This window comes from Urocampus carinirostris, chromosome 9 (assembly GCF_059441175.1).
Source record: "Urocampus carinirostris isolate Australia breed hairy pipefish chromosome 9, RoL_Ucar_1.0, whole genome shotgun sequence".
Taxonomy (NCBI): Eukaryota; Metazoa; Chordata; class Actinopteri; order Syngnathiformes; family Syngnathidae; genus Urocampus; species Urocampus carinirostris.
The window spans coordinates 455575-479697 of record NC_142357.1 but is presented as its reverse complement, the minus strand read 5'-3'; the positions used below and the strand labels follow the sequence as shown (position 1 = coordinate 479697).

The 24123-nt window shown below is 40.7% G+C and overlaps 1 protein-coding gene across 9 annotated transcripts in view; it reads right to left on the bottom strand.

The window, feature by feature from the left end:
* Nucleotides 1–24123, bottom strand: part of uvssa (UV-stimulated scaffold protein A) — a 104657-nt gene that overhangs the window by 17462 nt on the left and 63072 nt on the right. For all 9 annotated transcript variants that reach the window (XM_088344084.1, XM_088344082.1, XM_088344081.1 and 6 more), the window contains 3 exons: nt 14111–14220; nt 13753–13881; nt 668–728 (listed from right to left, as the gene is read on the bottom strand). In XM_088344084.1, the coding sequence (XP_088200210.1) occupies nt 668–728; nt 13753–13881; nt 14111–14220 (300 nt within the window). The remainder of the gene's footprint in view (nt 1–667; nt 729–13752; nt 13882–14110; nt 14221–24123) is intronic.

The following is a 24123-nucleotide window of genomic DNA, read 5'->3' as shown; positions in this document are numbered from 1 at the left end:
AACCGTACAATGGTCGATTAGAATGTTAACCTTATTAAAATGGATTCTATTCCATCTAAAATAGTTTAACTTTGATACTACAAAGTTTTTACAAAAAGACACATTGAAAAAAAATATTCTCATGTGGGTTTTAAAACTAAATGGATCAGTGAAGTATATAGTTCTTCTTTTCCGCCCAAATCAAGAACAGCAGATATTAATAGGATATAGGATGACAAAAAGGACTTCTGTTAGTCCATAAACCCACATCTAGTGATTATTCGTTTCCTGAACAACAAAAAAAATTCTAAAATAGAATATTTTCTAGTTGATATTAAATTGTTGCTACATGTTCTTGACACTGAAAAAACTTGATAATTTAACAAATAAAACCAAATTATGTGTAAAAGATTACTTTATTAAGATTATAAATTAAGTTTTTTTTTTTACTACTAGGTGGCACAAAAATGTACACAACGTCCTTTTACCTCTGAGTTCAAGTTTAAAGACCGCTTGAACTCAAGAGTTTATTCTTTTTTGTAGCAAAAAGTTCATATTGCCGGATGTAGAAATTCAGGATTCCATTGAAATTATTTGGTATTAACTAAAACAAAAATGTTTTTAAAAGTGTAACCAGAGATTGAAAATATGGGTTGGAAAAACAGATAGAAAATAAGAAATATACCACCTTTTTCTGGTACTTCAATAAAATCACTGTCGTTGTCGTCGTCTTCAACTGATGAACCCTCCTTTTTGGAAGAGGAAAATGTAAGAAACATTGAATTAGATGCATCAACAGAAAGCATACATGCAACATACAGTGCATTTTCTTTCCTTTATTTTTCACCTAAATAGCTTAGTATTGGTTTAAAATCTAGATTTCCAGAGGGCAAAAAGAAAATTAAACTAAAAAGTCAATATTTTTTTTTTCCAAAACATGGTAATTATAGTATTATAAGCTATTTGGATACAACACATGTTCTCTATGTAAGTTTGACAAACTTCCCTTAAAATAATACCAGAGATGGGCCTAAACCAGATAAGTAGATCAAGATTAGGGCTCTCCAACGTTTTTCAAGCTGAGAGCTACTTTTTGTTGTTAATTAGCACATAGAAATGCATATCAAACTGGGTGTTCTAAAATAACAACTACAAATGTTTTTTATATGTTTCTAGGGCTGCAACTAACCATTATCTTAATAACCGACTGATTTGATTTTTTTTCCGACCGGATAAAAAAAAAACACATATATTTTCTTCTTTATTCAAATATTGAAATTTTGGGGACAAAACAAACAATAAAAAAACTCAGTGTAATATAAACAAAAACATAGAAATGTATGCTATACATCTGTCAAGTCAAGTCACATTTATATAGCCCTCAATCACAAAAATGTCTCAAAGGACTGCACAGGTTTACAACTATACAATTACCTGATCTTAAACCAACATGCGGGCAAGGAACAACTCAAAACCTCAGCGTGAGGAAAAAGAGAAACCTTGAGAAGGGACCTCACAAGTGGTAATCCCCCTTTCAGGATGACCAGGGTGAATTACATTTAGCATTACAGTACACAAACATAGTAAACACTAGGTAACATGTTGAAAATTTGTCCAGAAAGTGCATGACAGCAACGACGCCCCCAGCCTGTGAACTAGTCGAGAAAGTCTATGACGGCCACAACGCAGCCTCCCATCTCTGCCAGCTGGCGTTGACATGCTTCAGGTCAGACACTGGTCCGCTGACTCAGCTCAGATCGTCCTTCTCCTTCGTATCACCACCAGGCAGGCAGTCGGAAAAAGACAGGACAATACAAAAAATGAGGTGGGCATCAATCATACGCTTTGGAATAGAAGTGTGTCTTAAGTCTTGATTTAAAAATTTCCATTAAGGTTGCAGATCTTATCTCCGGAGGCAGGGCATTCCATAGCACCAGGGCCCGGATGGAGAACTCTCTCAAGCCTGCAGACTTTTTGGCTCTCGGAGTCACAAGTAGACCGGCATTTTCCGAGCGCAGACTCCGTGCGCAGACTTCGGGGAAATTAAATCAGAGAGATAAGAGGGTGCAAGTCCATGCAAACATTTGAATGTTAATAAGAGAACCTTAAAGTCACATCTTAAGTGGACTGGGAGCCATTGCAAGTTGGCCAATACAGGAGTAATATGCTCCAACTTTTTTGTCTTAGTCAATAGTCTAGCTTCCGCATTCTAAACCAGCTGCAAACTTTTAAAGCTAGACATCGGGAGCCCAGAAAGCAATACATTACAGTAATCAAGAGGAGAAGTAATAAACGCATGAATTAAAACCGCTGCATCTGATTGGGACAGCTTCGAACGAATCTTCGCAATATTACGGAGGTGGTAGAAAGCTATTCTAGTAATATTTTTCACGTGTGACTGAAACGACAGATTAGGATCAAATATAAAACTTAGATTTTTGACCGAGTCACTATAGGTGATATTAGATTTGTCTAGGTTCAGGGCAGTGTTTGAAAACAACTCACGACAATGAGCTGGACCAATAGTCTACATTTCAGTTTTTTCTGGGTTAAGGTGCAAAAAATTAAGTGGCACCCATCTTTGAATGTCAGTAAGGCAAGCCTCCAGATTTTTACAACTTAAGTGTCCAGTTGTTTCCAGTGCCACATACAGTTGAATGTCATCTGCATAGCAATGGAAACTAATATTATACTTGCGGATAATGTCACCAAGCGGAAGCATATAAACACTAAAAAGAAGGGGGCCGAGTACAGAGCCCTGTGGAACACGACAGGGGACATTAGAGTGTTTAGAGGTCAGATTGCCATATTTAACACATTCCATCCTGTCTGACAGGTAGGACCTAAACCACGAGAGTACAGTTCCTGAGATACCGATGCATTCCAGATGAACAAGTAATATGTTGTGGTCGACAGTATCAAAAGCAGCACTGAGATCCAGCAGCACTAACATTGATGAGGCACCGGAATCTGTTGCTAAAAGGAGCTAATTGGTTTCTTTAGCCTGGGCTGTCTCAGTAGAGTGATTTGTCCTAAAAACTGACTTGACAGTTGCACTAACAACCCAAAGAGGTTATTTTCTGACATGAAGACATTTAGCTGCTGTGCAACGACCTTTTCAAGTAATTTTGCAAAAAATGGCAGATTTGACACTGGCCTATAATTACATAAGCTTTCTGGGTCAAGGTTAGGTCGCTTAAGCGTGGGTTTAATGATGGCAGAGTTGAAGGCTACAGGAACAATACCCGAGGATAGCGATATATTAATAATATTTAAAACTGATGGTCCTAAGAACCCAAACAGATGTTTCACCAGTGAAGCTGGAAACGGATCAAGCAGGCATGTAGTTTGTTTGGCCCTACTGACCATCTGTGTTAGACTATCAAGGGACAAATCATTGAAACTGGAGAATGATTCTGAACAACCGCCGACATGGTCCTTGCCTACACCTCCACATCCTTGAGGTAGGATGGGGTTACAGAGCGTTCATTTAAAATTCCATTCCTGATGAGTTGAATCTTTTAATTAAAAAATTCCAGTCATTAGCATAATAAGTAGAACTATTTGGGTTAAGTTGTTGTGTGGTAAGTTTCGCCATTGTGTCAAACAAAAATTTTGGATTATTCTTACGTATAACGATAATCTTAGAGAAAAACGATGCTTTAGCTGAGGCAAGGGCTACTTTATATTTCAGCAAATTGTCACACCAGGCCAGTCGGAAGACCAACAGCTTTGTAGTGCGCCGTTTTCGTTCAAGTTTCCTGCAACCTTGTTTGAGTGACCCGGTTTCTTCAGTAAACCAAGGTGTATGCTTCTTAGGTCGAAATTTATGCCTTAGGGGCACCACCGAATCAAGAACATTAACCAAAGCAGTATTAAAGTTGTTTGTAAGTGAGTCAACAGATCCCGTGTACGAAGGGAAGGCTGCAGTTACCGTAGGTAATAGTTCTTTTAAAGCTAATGCCGTTGTAGGGCGGATATTGCGACTGCTAAAACCTACATTTTAGCAGTCGTTGTTTGCCGTTATCCAATGAAATAAGAACGTATGGTATGAGTATCATTAAAGCAAAATTTACAAGGACACAATAATCACTCAGACCTTGCCAGTAAAGTAAAACTTAATGCTTAATAAAACTCATTAACACCATTGTTTGAAAGTTGAGCTTATATATAAAACACAATTAAACACTGCCTAAGATCATAATCGAATAAGGGTTGGCACTAAAAAGTCTCGGCTACAGCCTACTCCCTTTGGGCACATATTAATGTTAATATTGTATTTTTCAGCAAAATTTTTGTGTGCGTTTCGTGCAAATAATTTGTTGTTCCCTTTTGTTAATAAGTGGTTGTCACCGTTTCTATTTGTGCAGTGCCCAAATAAACTTAATTCATTCATTTAAGTGAACTAAAAAAAAGCAGTCATTAATAAGCTAACAAGCAATCGCTTGCATTAACCTAGCGATCATAGGCTAACGTAACGTTTCTCACTTTATCACTCAGACTTTGCTACAAAATTTAAACTTTGTGCTCAATATCACTACCATTGTGTAAAAGTGTTTTTTTTTATAAAGCACAATTAAACACTAATAAGATGATTTAACTGAAGTTAAAAAGTATATCACACACACATGCACAGTCAGCTAACACTAAAATCAGCTTGCTACCAGAGACAAAGGTTACGTTTTCACACTTAAAAAAGCAAATAACAAAATAATAAGAACAAATAATGTAATGGCTTACCCTGCTACGGAGCCATCTTCATCCTCGTTGGTAACTCCATGTTTTGGTTTTTATTGCCGCCTCACCATCTTGGTGCTCCCGTGCCATATCACTTTTGCAAAGCTTGCAAGTGACGCACTTTTTGGTTTTGTGAAGTGTGGTCTGTCAGGTTTTCAACGTAAATCTCTTGAATTTCTGTCTCAAGGTAATTAGCTTGTTTTTATATTACTAAATATAAAAACAATGTTTCTGAGTATAGAGCTGCAACAATGAATCACACACACATGAAGTAACATTTCAATCAGTCTAATTGCATCTCTTGTACGTTTATCAATCTTATATTCTTTTATTGTGAAATGCTCATGTGAACTTTCTCCCTGAAGTATAATAAATTACGCCCACGTTGTGGGCGGGGTCTCTTTCCCTTGTAACAAACTTCACATGAAGGACGTGAGGAAATCTGCTCTTGGTATGATTCGATTTTAACTATATATATGTATTTTATTTGGGTAAATATGGCCACGAAATAGTCTTAATAATGATTGACTTTAACAGGTCCCACTTTTACTGACTTTGGTCAAACTGTTTTCTCTGTGTCTGTCATGTTTCCTTATTTAAATCTACCATAGCCTTTAAAATAGCGCCTTAGTTTACATGTTATGCTCGCTGACTCGCGGTGCGTGTGACATCACTGGCTCCGCAATGGGCTGAGTGACGCATGAATATGGCGACACAGCGACTCAACAAACTAATTAGTTGCCAAGGCTTTAAATCATCAATTTAAATCGATTTAATTGATTCATTGTTGCAGCTCTATACTCAGAAAATAATTTTATTAGAAAAATCACAATGACCCAGCACTGTTGAGCCATTTTCGAAAAGGAAAATAGTCAATGAACAATATTAATTACATCTTATGGAAATAATTAGATTGATGAGGAATAGGCGTGTCCCAGTGGTTGAGTACCGTAAAATTCGGACAACAGGCCGCAACTTTTTTCCCAAGCTTCCAACCTTGTGGCATAAGCAATGATGCGACTAATTTATGCATTGCCAGGGGCGCCCAAGCAGTAAAGGTAATGAGTAAGACAGGTGGAATATATGTGTCGAGGAAGATGTATGTAAAATAACTTTGCGCTTCGTGCGAGAATAAAACTACCATGAACAGATTCATATTATGGAAGAGATGTCAATAGAAAGGGGGGGATTTACTACCATAATGGGAATAGATTTACGAGTCTTTATTAGTAAACAGAAATAATATGGCCAATTGAAAGAACTCAACGTCCAACGAAGCAGTAATATTTCAGGATAATTTCTATTAATCTGTTCCATTTTTGTGTGTTTTGGAATATATATTTATACCGTTGCATTCTATGGATTGGCCTTGATGTAACAAAGCCATTTTTGCAGAAATTCAAAGAAGTTGAAGATGGCCAGAACACATAATGTTGACTTACGCCGGCTTTATAGTTTTCGGGTATCTTGTTTTTCGTGATGATTCTCTGATGAGTATATTTTGAAGTGGTCATAATATCTTGAATCATAAGGTTTTAACTTTCCAATGATATGTGGCATGACAAATTTGAGGGACTGGTGACATTGTACAGACATGTATTTGTTTATCAAATGTCCGGCAACCCAACGGAACGTTGAGGGGTTAAGGTACCGTATACTATTAAAACTTTTTCTGTGTACCATCTTTCTTTGTAAATATCTCATGTTTGAATGTGGGCAGATGCAACTTATAGTCAGGTGCGGCTTGTAAATGTACAAAATGTTTCTTATTCTAAAAATGTACTTGGTGTGGCTTATAATCCGGTGCACTCTATATAAGAATTTCACCATTCCAATGAGGCGCACTTGCAAATTTCTGGCCAATTTGGGGTTTGCCAAGGGAGCACTATATAGCTTGGAAAATTCGGGTATACATATTGTAGAAATATATCCTCCTCATAATCGAAACTTTTAAACAAGAATGATTCCAAGCTGATCGTGAAAACAAGAAAAAGTTTTAACTGTACAATTGCTACCCTTTTCTTAAATTGTCCCTCAAAAAGTTAGTAAGGACTAAATTTAAATACTCATTCAATCTAATGAACTGAAATATAAATGCACTACACAGTGATGGCCATTCATTGCATGTGGTGGCTATTTATATGCTAATGTTCATTTGGCTACAATGTAGAGGTTGTGGGTTCAGAAAGGCGAGAGAAGTAGGGGGATGAGAGACACCAAGGAAGACAGAAACTGACAGCCAGAAACAAAGAGAAAAAAGAGCGAGTTAGCACAAACATTCATGTGTGATGAAGCAGGTTTTGGTGGGGTTTATTATGGTTGTAGTTACGGTTGAATTTGGTCAGTGGCATCACCAGACATGAGTCTCTGGGAAGGGGGGGGGGTAATCAAATGAATGGGGGGTTGCTACCCCCAAAAAAATCTTTGCACAGCATTTATGCACGTTAATCATAACCAACAACATATCCAGAAACAGCTTCATGATTTAAAAAAGTAGAAAGCTGGCTCCATTCCAGACACTTTTTTCACTTGTGATTGGTCAATATGCATTTGTCCATGTTTTTGTTGTTTACATTTGTCGAGTATTTAAAAGGTTACATTTTAGGGTATTTTTTAGGTACAATTTTTAATGAATGTTTCCGGTGTTTTTTTTAGGAATGTGTATAACAATTAGCTTTGTATATAGTTTATTCTTGTATTTCTTAGTTTATTTGTTGTTGTGCTGAATTCACTATTTTTAATTGACATTTTATTGTGTCAAACAGGGATACAGTTACTTTACTTTAAAGTTGCTTGGTAGGAAATGGTTTAATAAGTTTAAATATGTTAAAAGTTAAAAACTGGATTGTGTAAAAATAAACGCTATACAAATTGAATAGAATATTAAATATTTTAATAATATCAATACATTGTATGCATATTATTATGTTATTGTTGGAAATATACTGATCATAGGGACACCCACTTTTTCTTCCCATTTTTCTTTTTTTTTATTTCCTAGCGTTTTCTATTCACTTGCTTTTTTTCTTGTTATGTTCTCTATTTTCCCTTTTTATTTGTTCTTTTTTGGTTTACTTCCTCCTAACTTTTTACTTCATTTTTCTCACTTTTTTCCCTTATTTTATTTATTCCCTGCTTTTTGTTGTCATTTTTTTTTATACTTTTTTGTTTCTTTCATTGTTATGTTTTCCCTCTTTTTTATGTTTAAAATTTTGTGCATGATGTTACATAATAATTGGTATTATGTGCATTTAAGAAACGAAAACTAAAGACCCTCTTGGGAGCAGAAAGAGCTAGCCGTGTTTAGTAATCCGAGCTGAAAGAGCCGCTTCTCCTAAAAGACACAGAATTCCCAATTTCCCATTACTACGACAAAGGAATATGAAGGGAGGGGCTGCTCCATGGGGACTGACACACACACACTGTGTGCTGTAGGGGGAATGAGAGTCTGCACTAGTGTCTGTTGAAATACACAATATGAATGAGATAGCATACCCACTACCCAGACTGCCATCATTACTACATCCACATTTCTTTGGGTAGCGTGTCCCTGGACGGGCACTGCCCAACCTTGCCCCCTTTAGGAACGCCCCTAAATTCGGTACGGCTTGCTTTGCAAGTGTATGATGCATATAGTTTTGCTCTCATTTAACATTTGTGTGGGAATTGATGTGCACTTCAGTGGTGGGCCGTCAATCACATTTCACTTTAGTTGTTGCTAGGCTCAGAAATCTCCCCGGAGGCTGTGTACCATAACATCAGTCTTCGAGGAAGCTGTTGCTTTAGCCAATCAGATTTTGAGTTTCCGTCCGAGTGCCTCTTAGCAGGACTTGGGAAACGTCACCGGTTTTATAGGTTTGATAGGCCAGTAAATGGTTTTCCAGCAAATAGTCAAAGGGCGGTCAAGCCTTTCGCAAGCACGAAAAGGATTTCTCAGCCACTAGAAGTAAGCTCTTAAACCCTAGCCCAAGCCTAAAATGTCAATTATTACTTCCGGGTCACCTGTAAATGGGGTATATTGTTGATAAATAAATAAATAAATAAATAAATGGGTTTTAACAATTAAGGGACTTTTTTGGAACACAACCCTTGTGAAAAATGAGGAAATACTATATTTTAAAGTAGAAATATTCACTGCTTTTCTCAACTGCTTCCCTTTCCACAACACAGCTCTTAGTACAGCCGATCTCCAAATAAACCCAGTTCCACTCCAGCATTTTACAGCAATCAACTCACATTTAGCTTTAAGTATTCACACGTTATTTTGACCTAAATTGCCAAATCTGGTATTTATTTTCATTTTGCCCACTTGACTGTAACTCTCTTCCATGAAATTGATCCTAAACTAATGAAAAAAAGCTTCTTCCTCTTAGACTTCCCCAAAAATACTTTACTGATCATTTGTAGCCTTCTCCCTTTGCCCGTGTGCATGCACATTGGTGTGCTTCCTCAAAGGAATAGTCAGCTTGTATGATCTGCGAAGGGACATCTTTGTATAACTAATTGACTGAGGCAGGTCTATTAACTAACTCAGAGCTTCCCAAACCATTTTATGTCAATGAGAGTTTTCTCAGCTGTCTTGCTAACATCCCATTTCTGTCTTGTCCAGGTCAGCCGCACCCAAAAAATACAATTCCCTGCATTGTCTTTTTTTTTTACTATGGAGACATTGAGACTGAGGCTGCAACTAACGATTATTTTGATAATAAATGAATTGGTCAAATCCATTTTTAATTAATTGATGAACCATATTAAAAAAAAAACACATTCTTAATTCCCTCCTCTTTATTCAATCATTGACGTTTTTGACAGATAGAATTAGTGCACAAAACAGACTATTATGTAATGTTAAATGTCAAGTGTTTGACAAAAAGCTTAACAATAAACCAAAATACATACAAATGTATGCTATACACCTGCAAACAGGCAAGATACTTTTTTGACAATAGTGCAACCAAAAAAGAGGCAACATTGAAGGAAAATGCAAGTACTTTTTTGGATCAAGAGGCCCTTGTGTATTTTTAACGTTTTTATCCATTTGCACATGTTTACCTTTTTGATTTGTTTTACTTGCACTAAAAGGAAAGGCCTTCAGATTTCATTTTCCTTTAAAAAGACAATAAAGGCCTTTCAATTATTAATGCATAAAAATAAAGTCTTGAGGTGCCCTCTGGCAGACCAAAGAGCTACTACAAGTTTGTCGCTGGACCATGAAAACATGAACAACCAAATGGGGCCTTGAGTTGCCCTCTGCTGGATCAAAGTGGTACTACAAGCATGCCCACAACAGCACAACGAAATTTAATGCACTGTTATTTACATTAATTGAATTAACGTGCTGAAACAAAATTGTCGCCAACACTTTTAATAATCAAGTTTAATCAATTTTATTGATTAGTTGTTGCAGTTAAGACACAAGAAGTCAGAGTATGATAATGAAAGGGATCACCTTATTAAAGTTGTGGGGCCTGGTAATAATAATAATAGCAATAATAATAAAGGTTTAAATACAGCTAATATAAGTGTTAAGCACATTGTAAAGCGCTTCTGAAGGTCTTTAGTGACTTGAAAAGCGCTATATAAATGCAGATCATTTACATTTAGAACTGCTTACTGATTTACTTTAATGACAGCTTTTAATAAACCTGTTTTTCTCTCACTTGTGTATGAAAATACAGAGGAGAAAAAACAAGACTAACAGCCCATATTCCACTGGGAAGGGAGGGAGAAGGGTGAAAGAATGAGGGAAATCAGATTGCAGAATGAAGGAAATCAGAATGCAGCTAAAGGGAGAGAGCATTTTCTGAAAAATTCTGCTGTCACAGAAGTTGAGGTAGTTGAAGTTAAAGGTCCCAGTGTGGCAACATGTAGTGCAACGTAGCAGCAAGATAATATTAAAAACTATAGTTTTACAGTACAGAAGTTATTTGTAAAAAAAAAGTTAATAAAGTACAGTACTCTCGTCTCAATAAACTGGCTAGGAAAGCGAGCTCTGTTGTGGGCAAAGAGCTGGACAGCCTAACAACAGTAGCTGAGAGACGGGCACTGGAAAAGCTGCGGTCAATCATGGACAATCCATCGCATCCACTACACAGCATTATCTCCAGACAGAAGAGCAGTTTCAGCGACAGACTCCTGTCACTGTCTTGTACTACGGACAGACTGAAGAGATCTTTTCTTCCTCATGCCATGAGGCTCTTTAACTCTACCCGGCAGAGTAAAAGCCCACAGTAAACCACACCACCTGCATTGCATATTACCGAATCTTATTGCAATATGTATTCTGTGTAGCACTATTTAGATATTCTATATAACACGCTACAGTGGGCATTTGCACGTCACACTGGGTATTTGTATATTGTATTCTTTTTGCCTTATTATTGTATTGTTCTCAGCTCAGGGATGCTGCTGGAAATGTGAATTTCCCTTCGGGGATGAATAAAGTATCTATCTATCTAACTACTTTTGTTTGTTTAACAAATTGTTCAGCCTGTAAATATGGTTTGTTCTTTGGTGTATATGTATAATAGTTTATTTAATGAACAGACACACAAATAGATAATTAAGTAAAAAATATTTTTTGGGGACGTCCAAAAATACGGACTTACACACTGATCGAAAATAGAATGGAAATGTCTGGGGAAAATCGACCAGTTTTCAGGGGCTTGTTTAGGTCGTTGGCCTGCAGAAGTTTTGTCTGCAGTTTTTTTGCACCACCAAACTAAAAAAAAAAAATTATCCCGGATGTAGAAAATGATGATGTCGAGCCATGTAGATTGGGAGTCGGATCGGTCGAATGGAATTCATGCATGGGCTTTTCCTGAAATGAAAGCACTACATCATAACCTTTAAACGGGCAATTCAGTCTGATTAAGACAGGTAATCGGATTTCTGGGTGTGTTTGTATGTCTTTTCTTGTCTGATGATTGTCTTTTTGTTTTGTGTTCTTACTGCTTTTAAACTGCCACTATATAATTGCTATCTTGTTAGCATGCTGTTGCAATGTTTAATTTTATGTGAATAATTGTTGTAAGTGCAGTTTGACTTGACTGCATGCAGAGGATTCATCCGACGGTGAACTCATTCACGGCATGTTTGTCACAGTTTTGAAATAAAGACAAAACATCTGCATTCCACCTAACCTTTGTCATCAGCCCATTAAAACCCAATAGCGTTGAGTTGCTGCAGTTTCCACAGTTGGAGCCGCACCCCCTCACACTTACGTCATGTAGCACAGAGTAAGAGAATTTAGTATGAAGTAGATTGGACCAAAAGCAGAGCAAAAGGGTTAAATCACGTGCTCTCTTGAAACATGACGCACAGGACAAATGTATTGGTGGCACCTTTCCCACATTTCACGTGAGACTTATATTTTATTATGATTTGGTCATCACCAATGCAAAGCCCAACTCTACGTTCTCAGTGCAGATTGTGACTCCTACGTCAGTAAACATCATTTGGTGTCATATAATTAAGCAGAAGCAGAGAGTTGCTTGGTCCTGCTTCAAAAAGCTGTATTGCAAAACATGCTGATTCATTCATGTTGTATTTGATTTAAAAAATATATATTTATATTTTAAATGTTTTTGTTTTGCAGGTTTTTTAATATTGGGGTCTTGAGCTAATGTTGGTAAACTCTTTGAATGCATTATTTATTGTTTTACGTTATTTTATTTTTCAGTATACAGGGGAACCTCGGTTTTCGAACGCATCTCAGTTCGAACAAATCGGTTCTCGACCCAAAATTTCGAGAAATTCTTGCTTCGCTTTTCGTTCAAAAAATCGGAGTTCGAACGCCGATACGCTAGGGTGCGATGCTGAGCGGCGTACGGGTGTAGATCGTGTAGATTGCCCCCACCCCTCGTGAAGAACTGTTATGATGTGCACGCGAACTTCTTTTCGCTTTCGCTTTTAATATCGGTGAACGGAGTGTTTTAGCCCCTAATTATGCCTCCGAAGAAGGTCGGTGCAAGCAGCAAAGTTGCTACAGGTGAAAAAAGAAGAGTAGTGTGTACAACTATTGCATTTAAGAAAGAAATAATAGCAAAATATTAAAAGGTGTGCGAGTTTCCGATCTTGCTATACATACAGCATGGCTTCTGCTGAGCACCACAAAGGTAAGAAATCCTATTCATAATTCTTTTCTTTATCCTTTAACCGCTCACCACTTTTTGTGGAGACCCGGGTGCTAAATGACGTGTAAGCGACCGGATTTTTTTATTTTTACACGTTCATGTTAGCGTAATGTTTCGTACGGAAGATTACGCTAACGCGAACGTACGATTAGCCTGGGTTAGCTTCATGTTTACGTTCATGGTAAACATTCAGGGTGTTGGAACAGATTAAAACGATTTTACATTACTTTTAAAGGGAAAAACGATTTTCGGTGATTGAACAAATCGATTTTCGAACAGGGTTCTGGAACGGATTATGGTCGAGAACCGAGGTTCCACTGTATTGTCAAAAATGTTTTTAGTTTGAGGATTTTTATTTTATTGTATTTTTGAGTTTCAGATGCACTTCAAAACTTTTCTCTTACAGTTAATAAAGCTCTTCTCTGTTGTAAGTTGATACATATTTATTTCCCTTTTTTAATTCTTGTTTAGTTAAATTCATTGTTATGCATTGGACATTAGTGTACTTCAAATAATTTTATGAACACATTTTATTTGGGAGTGAGGGGGTGTCAGGTGTTCATCTTGTTGGAGAGCGAGAGGATTTCTGCTTCTGCGGCGGTGTGGGCTGGGCGCAACAGAAAATAATTGAGAAGCACTGCTCTGTAGTAAATCATAACATTGCTCATCAGGTCAGTATTATTTAGGTCCTACTTTGTATGAAAGATAGAATTAATTAAAGCCATCCAGTTTAATGAATTAAATAAATAATATCGTAAACCAAATAATTTACTCATTATTGAAATAATCTGTGCAGCCCTTTGAGACTCTTTGTGATCAAGGGCTATAAAATAAACATGATTTGACCTGACTAGAACTTGTTAGAAGTAACTTTCACAAAATGTACATACACGAAACTCACCATGTTATTAGGACCGCTCTTGGTGTCAATGTTCAACTCACTCAGTTTTAACAAGGAACCCTCCACAGAATTTCTAAGCTCGAGTGCTCTGCTCAGAATATGCTGATCAGCACCAGACTTTGTGAAGACCTTCAAACAAACAAATAAGTGTGATGCAGATACAAAGATAAAATCAATATAATCACTTTACTGCAGGTAAAACTACATTGATGCATTAAATATAAAAAAGAAAATCACATGAGGCTATACAGTATATTTAAAACTGATACCCTTGAACACAGGTAAGTCCACAACAGATGCACATAATTGAGAAAACTGTAACATTTCTATCTGAAAACTGCCTTCTGCATGAACACACCTTGACCCAATGGAGTACAGCTGGTAGATACTTGCTGCTTAGTAGTCTTTGTAAATCGATCAAGGTGGCAATAACTGCTTCATTATCCTCTGTTTTGTTCACATGAAGATCTGTGTCATATAAAAACAAAAATAAATGCGTGACAAATACTCATTACCATGTTCTCTTTATCCGCCAAAGACAAAAATCTTGTTTAATGTGCATTTATGACCACAAATGTGGACACTAGGTCTTATGAGGTGAAGGAATAAGGATACATAAATTGCGCTTGAAATATTATCAAAACTGTTTTGTTTTTAGAAGAACGTCATGTTCCTTTTAAAGTTTGCCAATCATTTAAGGGCAGTAATAAAAATACCCATCACTTTTTTTCCTTAATCACTAATCCTCATGAGGCAAAGTTGTAATGGTCCAAAAAGGCAGTAGTCTGGCAATGCTCGCCTCAACGGTTTTCGGCACGGCCTTTGCGCATGCTTGCTGGGTGGGCTACCAATAACCCATACCTGGCCAGGCTTTGCCGGAGCGATCTCCAGAATAATGATTATCACCGATACCATTTTTTGCCGTTCGCTTTCCACCACCAGGTTTATTATTACCGAAATGTTGGTAATAATTTTTATCTCAACCTTTGAATACATCAACTGTTGATTTATTTTGTTTTAAAAAAAAAAAGTAAATAATTGCCTGCAATGCAATGTGACTTATTGCAGTGGGCTGCAACCACCAGGCTGCGGACTGGTACTGGGCCGTGGATAGTTAATTACTGTGCCGCACACAAACAAAAATAAATTCCATTATTTTTTTTTTCCTATTTCTGTTTTACCGACACTGCTATGTTTCACTTGAACTTGGAGCTGGGCTTTGAGGCAGAATGTTTTAATTAAAATCAGTGTGGTACGCACGGACGGAATCAGCTGCATTTCGGGCGGTGCAATAATCACATTGGAAACAAGGATTTCCGCCCGCGAAAAAAACAGGGAAAGAGGGATCAAATGAATTGCTTGTGCTTACAGCCATTTAGAGTGAAGAATGGTAATCCTACGCCATGCTAGAAATGTTGTAGAACAAAGTAAGAAAATATTTTTAAACAATGAATCAGTCCATGGTACAGAAAATGTTCGAAAAAAAAACGACTCATATTCAACTAACTCGCAAAAAAATTATACTAAAAAATTCTAGGATTGTTTTCCCCCGTCCCACACTCTTTTTCTCTCTGAGCGATTCAACCTGGCCGTTAAATATTTTCGTGGCACGTCACTGGTCAGGTGACTGATTCCATTCAACAAGCTTTGCCCAAAACGAGGCATTGCTTTTCACTACGTCACCGACACACACTTCAAAACGAGGCTTACTCACAGGCCTCAATGCCACCGTTTGTTTTGCCCATCACTAGTTTGGTGTGTCAGGCTTTGGATGACATTAGTTCAATTACATCATCAAAGGAAAGATCATAGGCCTGGTGCTTGAACCCAGAAATTCGGGTCGGGCCGGGCCTCCTCCCCGACTTCCGGACTGAGATTTTTCATCTTAAACAGCTGAGAGTTTCAGGTAAGTATCGGACGATTGACATAAGGTAATGAAAGGTAAGTGCCACGCGAAATTGTCATTACACCGCTGCTGCTAAAGGAGCAACCCATCCCCGGCTTCAAAGACGCTGCTCGGCTTCCAACTGCTCATAAGTAAGTATGGGTTTTCGTAAAGGTTGTTCCAAATACCGTAGGCAGGTAGCCCTTCTAGAGGGACGTGTCCGTGAGCTAGAACAGTTTAAAGGGAAAATGTTAGGTTCCGCAGACACAACTGCTAGCGTGGGCTGTAGAGAACTGGCTAGTGCGGTTAGCATTTGCCCTAAACGGCGTGCTAACCGCGGTTGGCCAATCGAGACACATAATAGCTCAGCCCACTAGCTAGTCTCACTTCCCCTGGGTCTATTGCATGGTACACTAATGCAGGCCAGGTCACAGGTGATTAGCGAGCCTTTAACTACGGGTGTGGAGTGTGTAATGCCAGAGCTAACTAATGCTATGCTAGATTCATGCAATTCACAAAGATATTGTCGTTTGGAGCGTTCTATTGCCTAATCACACACCCAGCTCAGTTTTTTTTCTGTAGCATCTTTTTCTGTGTACCTAACCTCTGATTCTCCCTTGTTAGGATATGAGAAGAAATAATATAATTTTCTACTGTTACTTATCCTGTAACTCCACCTGTCTACAATATCCCTGTGGTGTGGAATCTGGGCCGCACCGGTCGCCTTTCAAGGCACAAGGTTCGGGACAGGCACCAAAATCTTGTGGAGATGACCCCTTAGGTTGACAATTCGGTTAAGTGCTCAAATTGGTCCTCAGTGCTGAAGCTTGGTCTCATGAATATTAGATCACTTGCTTCCACAGCATTATTTGTCAATTAGATAGATAGAGATAGATAGATAGATACTTTATTCATCCCCAAAGGGAAATTCACATTTCCAGCAGCATCCCTGAGCTGAGAACAATACAATAATATAGCAAAAGAATACAATATACAAATACCCAATTACTTATCAGTGATCACAACCTTAACCTAATTGGCCTTTGTGAGACCTGGTTGAAACCTAATGAGTTTGTATCGCTAAATGAGACTTCACCTCTGACTTTGTGAGTTCGCATTCGGCACGGCTGTGGAAGAATTGTGGTGTTGTTGCTCTCATATAGGAAAGTACGCTGAAATTTACTCCCGGTACCTCTACTGTTTTTAAAACGCTTAAGGCACTTGTTATGAGGTCCTCTATGTCGCCACTAATTTATGTAGTAGTTCTGTATCGCCCACCCTGGGCCATAATAAAAATTTTTGGATGAATTTTCAGAACTAAGTAACTATTACCTGCGGCAACTGCGGCCTTCCTTTCGTATATTGGGCCTGTTGACTCACTTACAAACGACTTTAATAATGTTTTGGTCAAAGTTCTACAGCATAAATTTCGACCAAGGAGGCATCACCTTGATTTACTAAAGAAACCACGTCACTCAAACAGGGTTGCAGGAAACTTTAACAAAAATGGCGCACAACAAAGCTTGAGGTTGACCGACTGGCCTGGTGTGACAGCTTGCTGAATTATTAAGTAGCTCTTGTCTCAGTTAAAGCAACATTTCTTGCCAGGATGATTGCTGTACATGAAAAAAATCCGAAATTTTTGTTCAACACTTACTAGACAGCAACTTAGCCCTAATAGTTTTACCTATTTGGCCCATGACCTGGTATATTTTAATGAAGAGATTCAATTCACCTGGGATTACCATTTTAAATGAACATTCTGCCTTGTCGGTGGCTGTTCAGAAATGTTTTCCAGTTTTAGTGATTTATCCCTTGATGGTCAGATGGTCACTGGGGCCAAACGAACTACTTGCATGCTTGACCCGTTTCCGGCTTCACTGGTGAAATATCTGTTTGGGATCTCAGGACCTTCAGTTCTAAATCTTATACATATATCGCTCTCCTTGGGTATTGTTCCGGTAGCCTTCAATCTTCTGTCATTAAACCCATACTTAAGCGACCTAACCTTGACCAGGAAAGCTTATGTGATTATAGGTCAGTGTCAAATCTACATTTTTTTTAAAAAATACTTACACACAGCAGCTAAATGACTATGTCTGAAAATAATCTCTTTAAATCTCTTCTGTCAGTATTCAGAGAAATTCACTCTACTGAGACAGCCTTAGCTCAAGTCACTAATGATCTCCTCTCGCAATTGATTCCAGTGCCTCGTCAATGCTACTGCTGCTGGATCTCAGTGCTTTTTATACAGTGAACAACAACATATTACTTGTTCGTCAGGAAAAATGGATTGGTATCTCAGGAACCGTACAGTCGTGGTGTAGGTCCTACCTGTCAAGGCAGGAACGCAATGCGTTAACTGCGGCAATCTGACCTCAAAGCATTCTGATGTTCCCTGTGGTGCTTCACATGGCTCTGTACTTGGCCGCCTTCTATTTAGTATTTGTATACTATGGCTTGGTGATGTTGTCCGCAAATATAGTATTGAGTTTCCATTGGTATGCAGATGACACTCAACTGTATCTGCCACTGGAGACAACTGGTCAGTTTAGTTGCAGAAATTTGGAGGCCTGCCTTACTGAGATACAAAGCTGGGAGTCACTTATGTTTTTGCGCCTTAACCCAGAAAAAAAACGAGATGTTGATTGTTGGTCCAGCACATTGTCATGGTTTGTTCTCAAACACTGCTCTGAACCTCAACAAATGTAATATTACCTATAGTGACTCGGTCAAAAATCTAGGCGTTATATTTTATCCTAATTTGTCGTTTCAGGTACATGTGAAAAATATTAGTGAAATAACTTTCTTCCACCTCTGCAATAATGTGCAGATTCACTCGAGGCTGTCTAAATCAGATGCTGAGATTATAATTCATATTTACTACTTCTCGGCATGATTACTGTAATGTATTGCTTTCAGGTCTCCCGATGTCTAGCATCAAAAGTTTGCACCTGGTTCAAAATGCGGCAACCAGACTCCTGACTAAGACAAGAAAGTTTGACGATATCACTCCTATATTAGCTAACTTGCACTGGCTCCCAGTCCGATTAAGATGTGACTTTAATTTTTACAATATATGTGTTTCACCCGGTGCGGTTATGAGGGGGCAGCAACTTGCGATGTACACACTCAAGTTTCCGGTAAAGCTGAGAAACATAAATCTGTGTGCGAGTCTTCATTTAAATGCAATATCTGCCGATGATATCCTGATTATTGGCTAAGGAGAAACTCAGGACATGGCAGTAAGAGACCATGACAAGAAACTGAAAAGACTCCTTGAGCGATGCAGAATATGCAACTTCAAACTGAATTTTGACAAACTGAAGTTGAGGCAGAAGGTGGTGCCGTACATAGGTCACAGGCTGACATCTGAGGGCTTGAAAATTGACCTGGAGAAGGTAAGCGCCGTACAAGAAATGCCTAGACCCACTGACATCAAGGCCTACAGAGATTGCTCGGAATGGTGAGGATGAGCACAAATAGAAAAGGAGTGCCTCGCCATTTTATTTGGTGTGGAAAAATTCCAATACACCTATGGCAGAAAGGTAGTGATACAATCTGACCATAAACCACTCGAAACCATCACATGAAAGCCTCCACTCAGTGCCCCAAAGAGGCTACAAAGAATGCTATTGAGGCTTCAGAAATATGACATTGACATAGTGTTTGTTCCAGGCAGGCTGATGCTTGTTGCAGATACGCTGAGCAGCGCATACCTACCAGAATATGCAGTTGAGGGTTCTGTTGAAGCTGAAATTGAAACAGTGAATATGATTAATGAATTACCCATTTCAGAGGAGAGATGACAAAAAATCCAAGCTGAGACAGAACGAGATCAGGCCCTCCAGGTGCTGAAACAGGAATACTGCAAGGATGGCCGGAGGATAAAGGGCAGGTTGAGCTCGAGGTGAGGCCATATTTTTCCATGCGAGATGAGTAACTGTACAAAACAATGTCATCTTTCGGGGAGAAAAGGCTGTCGTCCCAACAGCTTTAAGACAAGAAATTATGGAAAAGATTCATGCCTCACATTTAGGGATTGAAAACTGCATCAGAAGAGCAAGAGAATGTGTGTATTGGCCGGGTATGCATGAACAGCTTAAGACATATATTAGAAAGTGCCACGTGTGCAGAGAAGTAGACACACGACAACAGAAAGAACCATTACAAAGCCATGACTTCCCATTGAGGCCATGGGCAAAAGTTGGCACAGACATTTTCACCTTTAATAATAAGACTATTTAGGGACTGTGGACTATTTCTCAAATTTTTGGGAAGTTGATTATCTGCCCGATACCAAGTCCACCACAATCATCCACAAATTAAAGGCACATTTTGCTCGCCATGATGTGCCTGATGTGGTGTTTTGGGACAATGGCCCACAATAAAGCTAACAGGAGTTGAACATGTAACATATCCCCAAAGCAATGGAGTCTGCCGTCAAGACAGCTAAAAGATTAATGGGGAAGTTGGACTCTTACTTAGCCATACTGGCTCACAGAAACACTCCTGCGCAGGGTTTCCAGGCCAGTGCTGCACAAAGACTGATGAGCCGATGGACAAACACATTACTGCCCATGTGTGAAAATCTGCTTAAACCTGCAATTGTGGACACTATAACGCTGTGCAGGAAAACAAGCTCAGACAGGCTCCCTATTACAATAGAGGGGCTAGGGGACTACTGCCTCTGCAGAATGGAGAACAGGTGCGAGTACAGTCAAAAGTGGTCGGACTCGCCGTCTGGACACCTACATCGGTGGTACGACAGGAGCAGAGAAGATCCTATTCGGTGGAGCTAGATGATGGGACTGTGCTGAGACGCAACCGTAGACACCTGAGGCCAGCACCAGAGGTCTCACCATCAACAGAGACGGTCAGCGGGGTCATGCCCACCTCAGCCCCTAGTGGTGATGATCACGTTACAGAAACACCTCAACTCTGCTCACCAGCTGCTGTGCCAGATCCTCGATGGCCCAGACTGGTGTCACCACCACCAGATGCGGCAGGGTTGTTAGGAGGCCTGCACACCTCTGAGACTTTGTTTAACACAATGTGATGATATACCGGAAAATGTTGGATTGGGCAAAGCACTGTTGTGTTTGTGTTGGGTTTACCTCATGTGCCGTTGCTTTCAATGTTCATGTGGGGGGGTCGAGTGAAAAAAAAAAGGAGGGGGGGGTGGTACAATGTATGTGTTTCACCCGGTGCAATTATAAGGGGCGACCAACTTACAATGTACACACTGAAGTTTCCGGTAAAGCTGAGTAACATAAATCTGTGTGCGAGTCTTCATTTAAATGAAATATCTAACATAAACTCCTCCTTGATCTGCTACCTTATCGTGGTGGAGGAGTTTGTGTGTCCCAATGATCCTAGGAGCTATGTTGTCGGGGGCTTTAAGCCCCTGGTAGGGTCACCCATGGCAAACAGGTCCTAGGTGAGTGGCCAGACAAAACGCAGATCAGAAGACCCCTAATGATGACACAAAACTTTGGTCCTTGATTTCCCTCGCCCGGACACGGGTTACCGGGGCCCCCTTCTGGAGCCAGGCCTGGAGGTGGGGTCCGCTGGCGAGCCCCTGGTGGCCGGACCCTTACCCACGGGGGCCGGCCGGGCACAGCCCGAAGGGACGACGTGGGACCCTCTTCCCATGGGCTCACCACCTGTAGGAGGGGCCAAAGGGGTCGGGTGCGCAGAGAGCTGGGTAGCAGCCAAGGGAGGGGTCCTTGGCGCGACGATCCCCGGCTACAGAAACTGGCTTTTGGGACATGGAACGTTACCTCTCTGGCAGGGAAGGAGCCTGAGTTGGTGCGTGAGGTTGAGAAATTCCGACTAGATATAGTCGGACTCACCTCTACGCACGGCTTGGGCTCTGGTACCAGTCCTCTCGAGAGGGGTTGGACTCTCTTCCACTCTGGAGTTGCCCGTGGTGAGAGGCGCAGAGCCGGTGTGGGCATATTAATTGCTCCACGGCTCGGCGCCTGTACGTTGGGGTTCACCCCGGTAGACGAGAGGGTAGCCTCCCTCCGCCTTCGGGTGGGGGGACGGGTCCTGACTGTTGTTTGTGCTTATGCACCAAATAGCATTTTGGAGTACTCACCCTTCTTGGGGTCCTTAGAGGGTGTGCTTGAGAGCGCGCCCCCTGGGGACTCCCTCGTACTGCTGGGAGACTTCAACGCAGAACATACGGCCCTCCAGGACCGGATTACCCAGGTCTGCCCTAGGCCGTAGTTCGATGATCGACTTTGTCATCGTTTCGTCGGACCTGCGGCCGCATGTTCTGGACACTCGGGTGAAGAGAGGGGCAGAGCTGTCAACTGATCACCACCTGGTGGTGAGTTGGCTTCGATGGTGGGGAAGATGCCGGCCCGAACCGGCAGACCCAAGCGTGTTGTGAGGGTCTGTTGGGAACGGCTGGCAGAATCTCCTGTCAGAAGAAGTTTCAATTCACACCTCCGGCAGAACTTCGCCCATGTCCCGAGGGAGGCGGGGGAGATTCAGTCCGAGTAGACCATGTTCCGCACCTCCATTGTCGAGGCGGCTGATCGGAGCTGTGGCCGTAAGGTAGTCGGTGCCTGCCTCGGCGGCAACCCTCAGACCCGTTGGTGGTCACCGGCGGTGAGGGATGCCGTCAAGCTGAAGAAGGAGTCTTATCGGGCCTTCCTGGCCTGTGGGACTCTGGAAGCAGCTGGCAGGTATCGGCTGGCCAAGCGGAATGCGGCTTTGGCGGTTGCCGAGGCAAAAACTCTGGCATGGGAGGAGTTTGGCGAGGCCATGGAAGCCGACTTCCGAACGGCTTCGAGGAAATTCTGGTCCACCATCCAACGTCTTAGGGGGGGGAAGCGGTGTGCCATCGACACTGTGTATAGTGCCGATGGGGCGCTGCTGACCTCGACCCGGGACGTTGTGAATCGCTGGGCGGAGTACTTCGAAGACCTCCTCAATCACACCAGAACGTCTTCCTCTGGGAAAGCAGAGCCTGAGGACTCTGGGTTGGGCTCTCGTATCACTGGGGTTGAAGTCACTGAGGTTGTCAAAAAACTCCTCGGTGGCAGGGCCCCGGGGGTCGATGAGATCCGCCCGGACTTCATTAAGGCTCTGGATGTTGTGGGCGTGTCATGGTTGAACGCGAAAAACACGAATGTTCTCTTACCAACATACAAATGTTCGCATGGACTTGCCCCCTCTTATCTTTCTTATTTGATTTCCCCCTTATCTTGCTATATGGAGCCACTGCTCGGAAAATGCTGGTCTACTTGTGAGTTCAAGAGACAAGAAGAACTCTTCAGACTTGAGAGAGTTCTCCTTTCGGGCCCCGGTGCTGTGGAATGATCTGCCTCAGAGATAAATTTAGAAATCTTGGCTTAAGAACCACTTCTATTCAATAGCTTATGATTGATGCCCACCTTATGCTTTTCTTTTCCTGTCCTTTCCGACTGCCTTGCTGATGGTAATACGAAAGAGAAGGACGATTTGAGATAATTCATCGGGCCAGCGTCTGGACCTGAATCATATTAACGTCTGCATCCACCAGCCGGCAGAGGTGGAAAGCTGTGTTGTTGCTTTCATGGACTTTTTGGTCAATTTTACAGGCTCCAGGTGTCGTTGCTGTCAGGGACTTTTTTTTGACAATTTACAAGATCAAGGTGTTGTTTTCTGTCATCCACTTTCTGGACAAATTTCTACATATTACCATTTTATTTAATTTTTTACTGATGTATACTATCTTTTGTGTTTTGATACCCAATACTAATTCTATTGCACTCTGGTCATCCTGAAAGGGGGATTACTACATGTCAGGCCCCTTTCTCAAGGGTTCTCATGCTGAGGTTTTTGAGTTATTTCTTGCCTGCATGTTGGGTTATGATAAGTGGTTGGGTAACCTGTGCAGTCCTTTGAGACATTTTGAGATGAAGGGCTAGACAAATAAATGTGACTTGACTATTACTAGATGAAGCTATTGCTTTAAAAATGAGCACCACTGCTTGTTTACCGCAGTGACAAAATGTTATTGAAATCCAGTTGTATGCTTTTCAAGTCAAGTCGGTCGCCCTGACATCACATGTGATGAAGACCATGGAGCGGCTGCTGCTGCACCACCTGAGGCTACAGGTCCGTCACGCCATCGACCCACTGCAATTTGCTTACCAGGAGAAGGTGGGAGTGGAGGATGCTATAGTATACATGTTACACCGATCCCTCTCTCACCTGGATAGGGCGAAGGGGGCTGTGAGGATTACATTTTTGGACTTCTCCAGTGCCTTCAATACCATACAGCCTCTGCTACTGAGTAGGAAACTGACAGAGATGGGAGTTAGCTCACACCTTGTAGAATGGATTACTGACTACCTGACAGGCAAACCCCAGTATGTGAAACAGGGGGGCTGTACATCGGACACTGTGGTTAGCAGCACAGAATCTCCGCAGGGGACCGTTCTCTCTCCGTTCCTATTCAATCTATATACATCGGACTTTAAGTACAA